Genomic DNA, 13,658 nt, shown 5'->3' on the forward strand with positions numbered 1-13,658 from the left:
GTTTCAAGTTAATCGGATGCATGGTTCAGTAGTTATATCGGAACATCCGTAAAAACCACTGCACATTTATATATTAGTATAGATACGTCAGTAGAACATTCTGGACAAAATAATAAATAGTCTAGTATCTTTAGTACAATTGAAAATATTTTTTTTACTAGTATTCATAGATGACATATCGCAATTTTTTGGCTTACTTTAATTGAATAAATAAGGCACCTGATAATGTTAGAAAGAATCCGCCAGTTACGGATATGGTGTGATTCATTTAAAAGATCATGTTATTTAAAAATCATAAATGCGTCTGTCTGTCCGTCATAAAACCATACCGATAATAGGCCGAGGGCTCTGAGCAAAATGTCATTTATCGTCATTTAGTCGGCAACAACATCCAATTAAGCCAGATTACGTAATTATACATACTATGTTGTTTCGCAATGCTTAGTTTGTTTTTTGCCACTTTACTTTTGAGGACTACTACTCTGTAATCTTCATAAAAGTTAAAAATAATATTAAGTCATTGATCGAGTGGTGCTACAAAATGCGGTATCATCATACCAGACAGGATTAAAGTATTACTATAATACAGAGTTTATTAAAATGAAAATCACTAAATTTGTGTTTAATAATCGGCGGTGAGCCGCGTTGTCCGAATTTTACATATTATTGTTTGTTGGAAACAACTTTCCAGTAATAATTAAAGAATATCATATCAAATATTTTTAATGCTTGGATCATTGCTTCAGATATTAATTGGGTGAACAATTTCAATCATACACTTCTTCGCATTTCAAATTAAAATTTGAATCACACAGATTTCATGATCGGGCCGTGTTAGTTTTCCACTGGATGTTTTGAACCAGATTTATATACTACATTCTACAACTGCCCTTATTTCTGCCGCGAAGAAATTACGCCTATATGAAGGGTGGATTAACACTGTAACCATTAGCCTTTAAATGGTATATATAGTACGTCCTATACCGCTTAATACTTAGTATGCGTGTCTTAAATAATGCATAAACAGGTGTCTATAAAATTTAGAGACTGTTTGTGTTGGTACCATAAATGTAGAATAAATATGCATACATATAACGCAGTTACACAAATTAACATCAAATCAAAATTATTGAAGAAATTATCGCTGTTTATAACAAATACAACGAATATTTGACCATAATATGTTCGTTTCGGCTTTGATAAATATCATTGACGAATATAATGATTTTTACGTCTTTTTGTTCGACTAATTCGCCTAATGGATTTTACGTGTTTAACAAGGTACAAACAATACGTCATTTGAGTGAGTGGGGGATATCCTCGATAACATGAACTAGTGTTCTGAGCATGTTAAATTTTTTGATGCATTTAACAAAAAATAGGATAGGATTATTTTAAAAAGTAATGTTATCCAATATTTAAATTATTGCAACAAGAAATCAAAATTTATTAATTTAGAAGCCTTTTAAACATGATGTTTTTTTATTTTTTATTTATTGCTTAGATGGGTGGACGAGCTCACAGCCCACCTGATGTTAAGTGGTTACTGGAGCCCATAGATATCTATAACGCAAATGCGCCACCCACCTTGAGACCAAGTTCTAAGGTCTCAATATAGTTACAACGGCTGCCCCACCCTTCAAACCGAAACGCATCACTGCTTCACGACAGAAATAGGCAGGGCAGTGGTACCTACCCGTGCGGACTCACAAGAGGTCCTACCACCAGTATATAGGCAGGGCGGTAAAGTTGCAGATAGTGTTCGAATAACAAAATAACATACTGAAAACGGTTTATGATCCCACCGCGATAATTGAGGAGGCGTGTGAGAGAGACAGAAAGTTTTCCCCTAACACTCTTTCTTTTTCAATACATTAAATGCTGCATCATTTTATGTTAATTCCTATGTTGTTTTCATTAAAATGTTGATTTAAGAAACTTTTTTGTTGTACGAAAAAATACTCGCATTAAATTATTGATTAAACAGGTTCTGATGTTATTTTCTCGTAACACGAGTGGCATCTTTATATTTATACATACCTTAACTCGGGGCTCACGACATAAAATAACCATTTAAAAGGTAATTAAAGACTAAAAATGTACATGCAGAAGGCATATTCAAATCACTACAACTAAATCATTTAATCAATCACTACACTGACCTCTTGTGAGTCCGCACGGGTAGGTACCACCGCCCTGCCCATTTCTGCCGTGAAACAATAACGCGTTTCGGTTTAAAGGGTGGGGCAGCCGTTGTAAGTATACTGAGACCTTAGAATTCATATATCCCAAGGTGGGTGGCGGCATTTAAGTACGTTGTAGATGTCTTTGGGCTCCGGTCACCACTTAAAACCAGGTGGACTGGGACCTCGACCACCTATCTATGCAATAAAATTTATTATAAAAGTCAAATGGTTAGTGTGCGCTCAAAACAGTATTTGTGTATCACACAGTCCGAACGTTATGAAGAAACTACTCATGTATGCATACAACTCTAATGACATAATTCGCGGTTGCCTTAGCTACCAGGAATCCTAATCGTTTATCCGGAACCCGCGAAATTACACCTCCAGAGAGACACGGGAATCGAAACAAGGACGTTCCGGTCGCGTCGGCCGATCGTTTACTCAATAATCACGGTGCCAATGCCATTCTATAGTTTGGTCGGGTTTTATTATCAAGCATTAGGATTAGATTCGTGCCTCGTAATTTAGAATTAATTTGATCGTGATTCATGTCCGTTTTTTTTTGTTTTATCAGTAGGTACGTATTTCGTGTAGTTGTTCTTAACCAAGTATTAATATTATTTAACTTTACAGAGTCAGGTAAGCTAGTATAGCCCGTCTACTATTAGGAAAACAAAGAACAATATACACTGCAACGTGATTGCCTCCATACATCTCGAGACGTGATCATATTTCGAATCTAATGAAAATTCAGTATGAAAAATAAAAACTATTTGGAATTAATCGATGTATACATATTATTTGGGTTTGTTTTTTATATTATGAAACAAATAAATCTTATTTTTGTACCAAACTCTCACTATACCGTCTTTTTCACCTAATGGCTATAAGGCGTGTCGTTAGCGCTTTCGGATCATCCCTATTAGGTATGTCTATCCCATCAGTGCTGGTACAAGGACTTTTACTTGTTAGGTCATGGTTACTTAAAATCTAATTTTCACTAAGCTCACGGTTTTTTATCGCAAAGAAAAAAATCTAATCCTTTCTGTGGAATTCTGTACATTTGAAATTTGGAATGGAATATTGTACATTTGGTTGTTATCTAAATTCTAATAAATTCAAATAGAATTAAACATTCAAATATACTTACTAGTAATGAATTCATGCGTTCCGATTCTATAATGTGGATGTTTGTATAAAAAATGTAACTGACTTGAACGGGCCTGAATTGCTGATACTTGCATACTTTGTATCAACTGAGAATTTAGTTCAATAGTTATCAGTAAACGTAACAATTGACAAGCTGCCCGTATATTCCTATTTTATGCTCAATTTGTCACATACCCGATCCTGTAGACCGAATGGTAAACAGTCGACATCGCCCGATCCCGATCCTATAACGGTGCTTTTAGGTACCACAAGCACCGGTCACCATCTTCGTCGAACCCGTCGCTTGTGACGAAGGGCTCGACGAGCGAATTCACCCATAGACACAGCCCACTGAGTTTCTCGACGGATCTTCTCAGTGGGTCGCGTTTCCGATCCGGTGGTAGATTCTGCGAAGCACTGCTCTTGCTAGGGCCAGTGTTAGCAATACTCCGGTTTGAGCCCCGTGAACCTACTAGTTAAGGTTAAGCTAAAATAGCCTCTCAAAGCTATCAGTTTAGGTAGGAGAAAAAAAATCAATTTGTATCGCTTTAAAAGTGGATGTGGCAAAGTTAAATTTGGAAACATAAAAATAAAATGTTGTATACATAAATAGCAGTCACCATTGTAGAAGAAATAATTTAATTTTGTGAACAACAAAAATATTAAGCGCCGGTAAAAAGTAGATTTTATATCGGACTGAAAATTACGCAAAAAAACATTTGTTGAATTACTGTGAACTGTACGAGTATAATTTGTTAAAATATAAAAGGGAAAGTGTGTTTATATGTATATTATTAATTTTTAATGTTTTAATAAAAAATGATTAAGTAGAACAGATAAGCTATTACTTACCCATACTATTTTATACCTAAAATACTGTAATTCAAAAAAATATGTTGGACGCCCGTTCGCGATTTCAGTAATGAATTTTTTATTTATAATTGGAGTTTACTCCTTTAGAATCGATTTACATATATAGGCCCGGGGTATGAAAATTATGGGGACCAAAATCGTACTAGCATGTCACACGAAATGCGTTATGCGCCTAGCATGTCACACGAAATGCGTTATGCGCCTGATTGGCTCCTGATTGCGTGATGCGTGCGCGCGCCAATCAGGAGCCAACGCGCGGCCGCGTTATCGCAGGTGACGCCGGGCTGCTGCGCCGGCAGTCCGCCACAAAGCCTCGTACTGATCGCGCGTTTCTCTCATTATTGTATTTTCATATATTTGTTAGTCGTTTGTTTTGTGTCTCGTTAATTTGTTAATAATCTGTTGTGTATCGTGTTGTCGTAATATAGAACTATTTCTCGTATTGTTTCGTTTATTTCGTTTAATTTTTTATATCCAGTAAACTCCAGTCGTGCGTCGGAGCGGACACACACACTTTTTTTTTTATCTTCAAGTCAAAATATTAAAACATTACACCTTTTTGCGAACGATTTTATCACATAATATATATTTTACCTAAAGAAATTAAACAGAGGACCATATTTTTCATTGGTTTGCTTTATCTTTATTGACGAATAATAATTGTAGTAACTTTCAGATAGTAAAAAGCGTTATGTACTAACTCCCAACCCTAATAATAAAAATAAGACATGATGTAACGCTCCGATGTAAAATACAACGTACAACTATAAAAAGTAAACAAATAAAACTCAAATTGGCGGGTAAACATAAAAAGTATTGTTGTGAACTGTCAATTTAAAAATATAAATTAAACTATGGTAATAAGCCTTATCTATGAATTTAGACAGAATAGTCGGAATTCTGATTTGCTTTGAGTTTATATCGATTCAGTCCCGAGTCTAGTTCTACCGTATAGTTATCAAATGCTCTAGGTCGTTAAAGCAATGAGAGGCTTCAATCTCCCTTCTACATAAGCCCTCTCATTATGCGAACTACCTCTCGATTGCTGATGAAGTTGTACGCAATTTTATGTACTTACTGCGCCTTCGTTATTTGTTAGAGCTAGGTATTTTGTCAATGTCTTTTTATGAATCTAGTTTTTGAAGTCCGTCAGATTTTTATAGTAACAAAAATGTCATAAATATATCGAAAACAAATTTGTGGACTTTTGATTATAATATAAATTCTGCTTCTGGAATAAATAACATCGTAAAAAACTACAATGTCTTATTTTATTTGAAAATTTATTGCAATACCGTTAAAGTGTGACGCGATCGGAGTCATACACGTATTACCCGTTCGTGATAATAAAAGCTCTACGATTCCCATATGAACACTCCTACGAACATGTTTCCGAAACTTTCTAAGCAGCGTATAAATAACGTTCGATAAAGCTCAAATTCGAGTCGACGTTTCAGAAACGGAAGGACGTAAGCGCTAACTGCGGCACAAGCTCTTCGGATCGATGAAAGTGCTCTTTGTCTGCCGGATATACAAGCCGAATTCGCATCACGTCTTCGAAAAACTCAAACCGAGAAAAACAGCCTCCCCCGCTGAGAGGTCGTAAGCGCCACCGTTTTACCGGACCATTTTAGTCTTTAACGTGAACGCTTAGAGCGTATTCTCGAGCCGATCTTCTCGAATACAATTGAATCAGTTTACGCAGCATCAAATCACTAAACCATTGGGCGGAGCGTTCTCAGACTCCACCGGGGGCCTGCGTAACAGAGATGGAAGAAACTCGCTCTTGATACTATCCGCTTAAGTTAGAAAGGGAGAATAGTATTGTCTGTTGATAGATCCGGGATCCGAGATACCAAACTGAATTTAAGTGCGCTTTGAGAGCTTTTGTTCGGACCCCGCGGCGGCAATAAAAAGAATAGTGTCACTGAGCAGATTGCCTCTCATTCACCACTTGACAATTAAATAAGTGCGCTCGAGTGACGTATCTTTAGAATAACCCGTCATAATAATATGATTAATGGGAGTGCACTCGCTTTCTATCGATCACTTGTCAGCTACTGATAAATTAAAGAGTGGGATTTAAATTAGGAGCTTTAATGCTGCTTAAATACTTATTAAAACACCTATGTCTCTAATGTGAAACGGTTACCCAATTAGCGTCACACTAAGCTTCGGGAATGTGAACATTAGATTAAAAAAACAACATAAATTTCAAGTTATTAATCATTTTACGATAGCACTCAAGAACTCCCCCTCATTTGCATTTAATGAAATTAAATGATGCATTTATAGAAATTAATTAACGAGGTACCCAGTGAAGCGTTTGCTAACAACCGCAGCCCCGCGTTGTCGCAGGGGAACAATGGTTCCCTCGGCACTATAATAATAATGGCAATGATAATGCTCATCCTAATAATAACTCCCCGCGAATTATTAAAAAAAAAACTTCACTCGATGACAATAACGAACCACTTTGGAACTAATCGAGTACTGGAGAACAAAATTAAATTAAATTTTGAAAAATGGGGTTTGTATTGTTTTGTGTTTCTGAGTTTCGGTTTTGTTTGTCTACACGGGCAGTTGTTTGAAAAATAAATAATATCAGTTTTTTTTTTGTAGAAATAATTTAAAGTTATTTAGTAATCCTATAATTTATCTAACTAGTTATTATAATTTTACAACGTATTAATATTGGCGTATCCAAGACGTATAGTAATATCATGTGTTTGTTAATCATATTATTCTATTTATAAATATGTAATAACGGTCTAAGTTTCCCACCAAATAAAATTTTCAATTCATTAAATCCGTCATGTACCTAAAGCAAATAGAGTAGTCAAAAGATCGTCAACCCCGGGGCAATACAAGTAATTTATACGGGCTCACCCTTTCGCAAACGAATCAAATAAATCAAATTAAAGTACTCGACCACGCTCCGGCGAACACACGAGTGCCCAAGACGTTTTGTAAAATTTATTATTTTATTTATATTTTTTATTGCTTCTATCATTGCGGTGTCCTCATTGTACTCTCGAGTGGTCTGTGACAAATTTGATGACGATCGGGGTCACGGCATCTGTAGGGTTACTACTACTGATCTATGGATTTTGGGGAGCGTAAATGACAATTTAGAAAATTTTAGAGCCAATTTAAGTCGCTAATGTGGCATGAACCGTGTGTGGAAGAATACCTTGCGGGATTTGTACAAAGATATATATGGTCCATTTGAGAAGTTAACGGAGCGATAATGGTATCATTTTCAATAAATACCTACTTGTAAAAATTATAAAAAAAGCATGTTTTTTTGTTACAGTAACTAAGTTTTTTTTTTGTACAGGACAAAATGGAACGTCAAACTGCAGTCGCTTGGAGCTTCTAGCAGAAGCTGGGAACTACGCGGCTTTTCAGCGTCTGTACGGAGGATACTGGGCTGGTGTGCCAGCCTATCCTACCCAACCAGCCCCGGCGACGGCCGACCTCTACTACAGACAGGCAGCCGCCACAGCTGCAGCCGCCGCTTCTGCTAGCGCTAACACGTTACAGAAACCACTTCCTTATAGGTAAATATACTTTTGTTTTCTTGTTTTGAAGTCTTCTTGCCTAAAAGATAAGTCGTCCGTTGCATTCGTATATAGCGATGCAACGGTGTTCGAATCCCGCAGGCGGGTACCAAATTTTCTAATGAAATACGTACTTGACAATTGTTCACGATTGACTTCCACGGTGAAGGAATATAACATCGTGTGATAAAAAATCAAACCCGCAAAATTATAATTTGCGTAATTACTGGTGATATAACCTCTTATGAGTCCGCACGGGTAGGTACCACCGTCCCGTCTATTTCTGCCGTGAAGCAGTATTGCGTTTCGGTTTGAAGGTAGGGCAGCCGTTGTAACTATACTGAGACCTAGAATTATATCTTAAGGTGGGTGGTGCATTACGTTGTAGATGTCTATGGGCTGGTTGTTGGTGAATTTTGGGCCATATGAAACATACCATTTTTATATACATACCATATTACCTATACATACAATATACATTATTTTCTTTTTATTTGATACCGAAGATAACGCGAATTTGAATTTGATTTACTCGTAGTTGGATCTAAAAAATATATACTATTAGTGTTAACCTTCATAACCGTCCAATATGCGCTGACGAAACAAAATTCGGCCGGTTGTATTATATTTTCTTATCTTTTGTTTACATGTCAATTAACAATTATCTTTACAAAAGTATTCACAATAATTAATTAAATGATCTAAATCCAACACCTCATTCCCACGTATTGTGTAATAATTTATTGTGTAATAATTAACTTTATAAGTGCTTTGCTGCATAACACATCTTGATAGATACATAAATATAATTGAATAGGTTAAACTGTATTTGCATTTTTTGTTGTAGTTATTAGAAGTTTCGAAACTTTTTGAAGTGAACTTTTAGGGCATGAGGGTAAAATTTTTACAGAACGTCACGCAGGTATGCAACGGAAGTGACATCAAACTACTATTGAAATTAAGTACTTGTCAAATGTCAGTTAGTAGTTGTTGTATTTTCCAACTGGAAAGGCAAATGTACCATACGGCCTAATATTTATATTTTTTTTGTGAAAAATGTTAATATGAATTGAAATGAAATGAAAAGAATTTGAAACATTATCAAATAGTATGAAATTAATTTAGTCAATTCAATTGGCAAATATTAGTATTTACAATTAGAAATCTAAACATAATGTATTTCAACACTGAGTTGAGATGACATTGACAGACGTGTGGCGGGAAATATCTTTTTCCCTTCCTCTAAGTCTCGGAAATCTAAAGTTTTAGATTTGTATAAATATAAGCAAGACTTAAAATTAGTTCACCAAAAAGTTTCACTTCTGACATGTGTACTTGTACGCACGCACTTTTTTATTTATTGCATAGATGGGTGGACGAGCTCACAGCCCACCTGGCGCTAAGTGGTTACCGGAGCTATAGACACCTACAACGTAAATGCCGCCACCCACCTTGAGATATGAGTTTTAAGATCTCAGTATATTATAACTTTTTTTTCTTTTTTTTTATGCTTAGATGGTTGGACGAGCTCACAGGCGAGCCGTGTTAAGTGGTTACTGGAGCCCATAGACATCTACAACGTAAATGCGCCACCCAAATTGAGATATAAGTTCTAAGATCTCCGTATATTTACAACGACTGTCTTACCCTTCAAACCGAAACGCATTACTGCTTCACGGCAGAAATAGGCAGGGCGGTGGTACCTACACGCGCGGACTCACAAGAGTCCTACCACAGTAAGGTAACTTCAAACCGAAGCGCATTACTGCTTCACGGCAGGAATAGGCAGTGGTGGTTTTAGGCAGTAATACACAAAAATAATTTTGCGGGTTTGATTTTTATTACACGATGTTATTCCTTCATCGTGGAAGTCAATTTGAACATTGTTAAGTACGTATTTCATTAGAAATAATGGTACTCTCGACGGAACTCGAACACCGGTGCATCGCTCAACACAAATGCACCGGACGTCTTCTGTTTCGGCCACGGCGACTTCAAACTTTTCTTTACTGTACTAGTTTTCAATTCACGCTCGTCCTTAAAAGTAGTTCTAATTATAATTATATTTCTCAGGTATATAAGTCATAGAAATTAGGTAAACATTAATATTAAGGTTTAGTCTGATTCATTTTATAACGATACTACAATTCTTTAGTATCGGAAACAACAGAATTGAAATTAATGTTTAAATAAGCAGGTGTAACAGAACTGTTTTTATTTACATTCTCATAAGCCCATATGTCCACTGCTAGAGACAGACTTCACCTAAGACTCGCCATAATTACTGAACCTGCGCAGCCCGTATCTTTTATTTTAATTTTTTTTTTTTTCTTTTGTTAATTAAATTGTTTGATTACGGCAGGTTATATCCTGGTGCGCCATTAGCAGCGTCCCGCCACTAGGACTGGGGTTGCCGGGTCCCTCAGCGCACCTGGTCTAGGTGCGCCGCGCTGGGTGCGTTAGGTATTACGCGCAGGCTCGACGCTCACCTCACCAGACTAGACCCGGGCAGCCCCCGCCCCCTCCAAACCCTCCCTAGAACAACGCTCTGATGATGACGACGACGAGGAAACTATCCACGTCTAACTTAAAATAAACAATAATATAATTATAGTGTTTCAAGAAAAGTGAGTTCAGTGTTGACGAGACAATTGACAGTAACGTTGAGACATTCCTTTGAAAAATCTCGAATTAATACGATAATTATAATATGTTCGGAGTTCCGAATTCGACCCTGTTGACATTTCGTATTTCGTAAGGACAGGGATTGTCCGAATATGTATATTAAAGCGATTGTAAGAATGTGATAAATGAAATTGATTTGTGTTGATGAAGTTAATTGTTTAGAATTTAGGTAGTACCCAAGCTTCTAAGTTACAAAACGTAAGTATGTTACGCCATATTCCCATTAATATTATTATTATTCTAATTGTAAGAAAGTAAATAGAATGCTCAGGAATTCGACAGTTGATCTAATGAGTAGACAAATAACAAATCTCCAAAACTTTTGTTCAAATGAATTGAAAGTAAAGATTAACTAAAGTCTATAAAATGATTGAATTTATTTAAGTGCTTCGAGCGATAATGAACCATTGAATTGTATCGATAACCTTTAAAAAGTGGTACAGTGCCGCTAATTATGTACATAGAGTGTACCCATACGTAGTTTTGCATCCTTATTATGTCCTGGAATATTAAAAATCTCCAACGCATATTTACGCACTGAATCAATACGATGCGGTTCACTGATCAATATGGCTGATATAGTTTGGTTTCATTCAAATAATTAAAGCTTTGAAGAGTTTCAGTAAAATAAAAAATATATTTAAATGAACGATTTTTTTTATTTTATAACTTTTTCTACTATATATACCTTGACGAGAAAATGTGAATTTTATGATAACCTGCGTTCCTAAGACACAACATTATAATGTCACGTGGGATTTGTAAATTATATAAATTTTAGCTGTTTATAAAAATATTACATTGTATGTACTATTAGTTTAAAGTAACTTAAAGATTAATTTATATAATATAAATGACACTATTAAGATACATGGCAGTGTACTAATCGTAGATCGCATTCTATGCATAGATTTTGTGGTGTTTTGTAATTAAATGTTGTCAATTAAAATAATTGTTTTATTTTCAAATAAACACAAGTAAGTTCAAAATGTCTGGTTTGTTTTATCTTCGCTTTTGCCAAGCTGAAAATACAACTGTGTTGTCTAACAGGTACCTAAGTTAAAAGAATTGCTGTATTTCATGAATGCGAAAGTTGTAGTTCATTATGTAGTTAAAGAATACGTTGGATATTTTAATCGTCATTTTTTATTGCTTTGTCGGCAGATGAGTCCCTTTATTAGTATAGTGACCGGCAGACTTCATGCCTCAATCGATAAATAAAGACCTAACTTTTATAAAATAAAGTTAAAACAAACAAAAGGAATCCTCCGACGGGAGATACATCAAGGGAAAACAAAATGTTATTTTTTTAATTCCGCATTTTCATATTATCTACCTTTTAAACCTTCTCTGGACCCACAATCATTCAAGATGAAAATAGCCAAATCGTCCAGCCGTTCTCAAGTTTAGCGAGACAAACGAACAGCAATTCATTTTTATATTGAGATTGTAATTCCGGAAACAAGAACGAGCTTCTTGAGAAGGAGTCGAATTCTTGTATGTATATGTTTAATAAAACAATGACGTGCGGCCTTATAAACGTCTTACCGGAATTTTATTTACCAACCGTTTCAATAAAAATCCTTCAAGCCATAAAGATTTGAGCTGATACAGGCCTAAATCTATAGTGAAAATACGTGCTAAGTGAGAATGAGAAATTGCGAAAATGGCTAATCTGTCTTGACGAATGGAACATTGAGGTAAATGAAAAAATAACAATCTATATTTCATGAAACTTATTTTTATGAAAAATATTTAAAACAATAGAATCTTGATTGTTCCTTATTTTAAACAATATTATTACGCACAATTGTTTACTTTCTTAGCAAAATGTATCCTTACCAACTGTTATTGAGATTTAACAAAACACGAAAAGACATTTTTTTTTTTTGCTTGAAGGATTACTGTGGCCGGAGGCCTTTCCAGTTTCACCAGGACAGGTGGCGAGCAAAGGCTCACAGGAGGGGGGGCTAACAGCTACCGAGCGCCTCGAAGGAGACCTAACAGCTCAAAGCAGCTGCTTCGCGAATGAATCTACTACGGATCGGAATCGGACCCGCTGAGAAGATCCGCGAGAAACTCAGCGAGCTGATTCATGATTAGGTTGCACGGCGAACTCTTTGTCGAGTTCGACGAGTACGGTACCGGGTCCTAAGCCTGCTCTAGTGTTAGCTGAAGGCGCTAATGCAAGTTACTGGATTGATAGTCCGTAAAACGTGTCTAGGGCAAAGACAAAACGTTGATTTTTACAATGATAACACAAATATTCTGAATAACATCGATGACTATGAAATGACTAGTATGGAACATTTTTATTGTTGTAAATTTTAAACATTATAACAATAATCAACTCTCAGTTTGTATTATATTCAAACACGATTTTGAAAACATGTACATGTTTAATTCATATATTATAACGATGTTAAAAACACTAATGAAGCAACGCACGTTTGAAGAAATATATTTTTAAACATAAAACCAGATTGCATTCATCAACCATATTACATAATGTTGCGTGCAAAAGGAACGTTAGAAAGAAACAAAAATGCATTGTTCGTTTAGGCACTTAAACAGTTCGAACACCTCACTGGAGTGTAGGGTTACCATAAAGTATGAGATTTTAGGGAAAATTTTTTATAGTAATCAATTTTTATTTTATGCACCCATTTATCATATTATGAAACTAGAATCTGCAGTTTTAGCACACAACTTTTTGGATCCGCAAAATGATTTTGTTTATAATCGGTGTTCTGTTTTCTTATCTGTATCACATGTTTCATTAATAATTAAGAAGGAGGTAAAATGTTTTATAATATATAATCAGATATAAATACAATTTATGGCATGACAAAAAATATTAATTTATTATATCGTTACATAAGATTAATATAAGATAGATATCAACCTTCATGCATACGTTTATTTTGAAATTTTAATCACATACACAACATTATTCAAGCATATGTTTTTTATGCTGAAATAATCGATACGTGGTAAACCTACTCAGGTTCATTACGTAGGTGTAAACTCCGTTTTGTCACGCCAACTCGGTTGGCTCCCGGCTAATAGGCTCGCGTTAAATTGTCTGTGCTATCTCCATTTGCAAATGCAGTTCCGTTAGTGATGCGAAGTATTGATTTTGAAAGGTACCGATGTCAAAGTAATCAATGTTTTTGTTTCTGAAATCGATATTCGCTAGAAT

At 35.5% G+C, this 13,658-nt stretch overlaps 1 protein-coding gene across 1 annotated transcript in view; it reads left to right on the forward strand.

Annotated features, from left to right (window-relative positions):
- Window positions 1-10,546, forward strand: part of LOC114242926 (homeobox protein B-H1) — a 34,118-nt gene extending 23,572 nt beyond the window's left edge. Inside the window, 5 exon segments of the mRNA XM_089732798.1 lie at window positions 5,863-5,968; window positions 7,549-7,771; window positions 10,134-10,153; window positions 10,156-10,305; window positions 10,308-10,546. Of these exon segments, the coding sequence (XP_089588924.1) occupies window positions 5,863-5,968; window positions 7,549-7,771; window positions 10,134-10,153; window positions 10,156-10,305; window positions 10,308-10,357 (549 nt within the window). The 3' untranslated portion in view covers window positions 10,358-10,546.
- The last annotated feature ends 3,112 nt before the right edge of the window (window positions 10,547-13,658 follow it).

Source organism: Bombyx mandarina, chromosome 15, assembly GCF_030267445.1.
Source record: "Bombyx mandarina strain Sakado chromosome 15, ASM3026744v2".
In the NCBI taxonomy this organism is placed as follows: domain Eukaryota; kingdom Metazoa; phylum Arthropoda; class Insecta; order Lepidoptera; family Bombycidae; genus Bombyx; species Bombyx mandarina.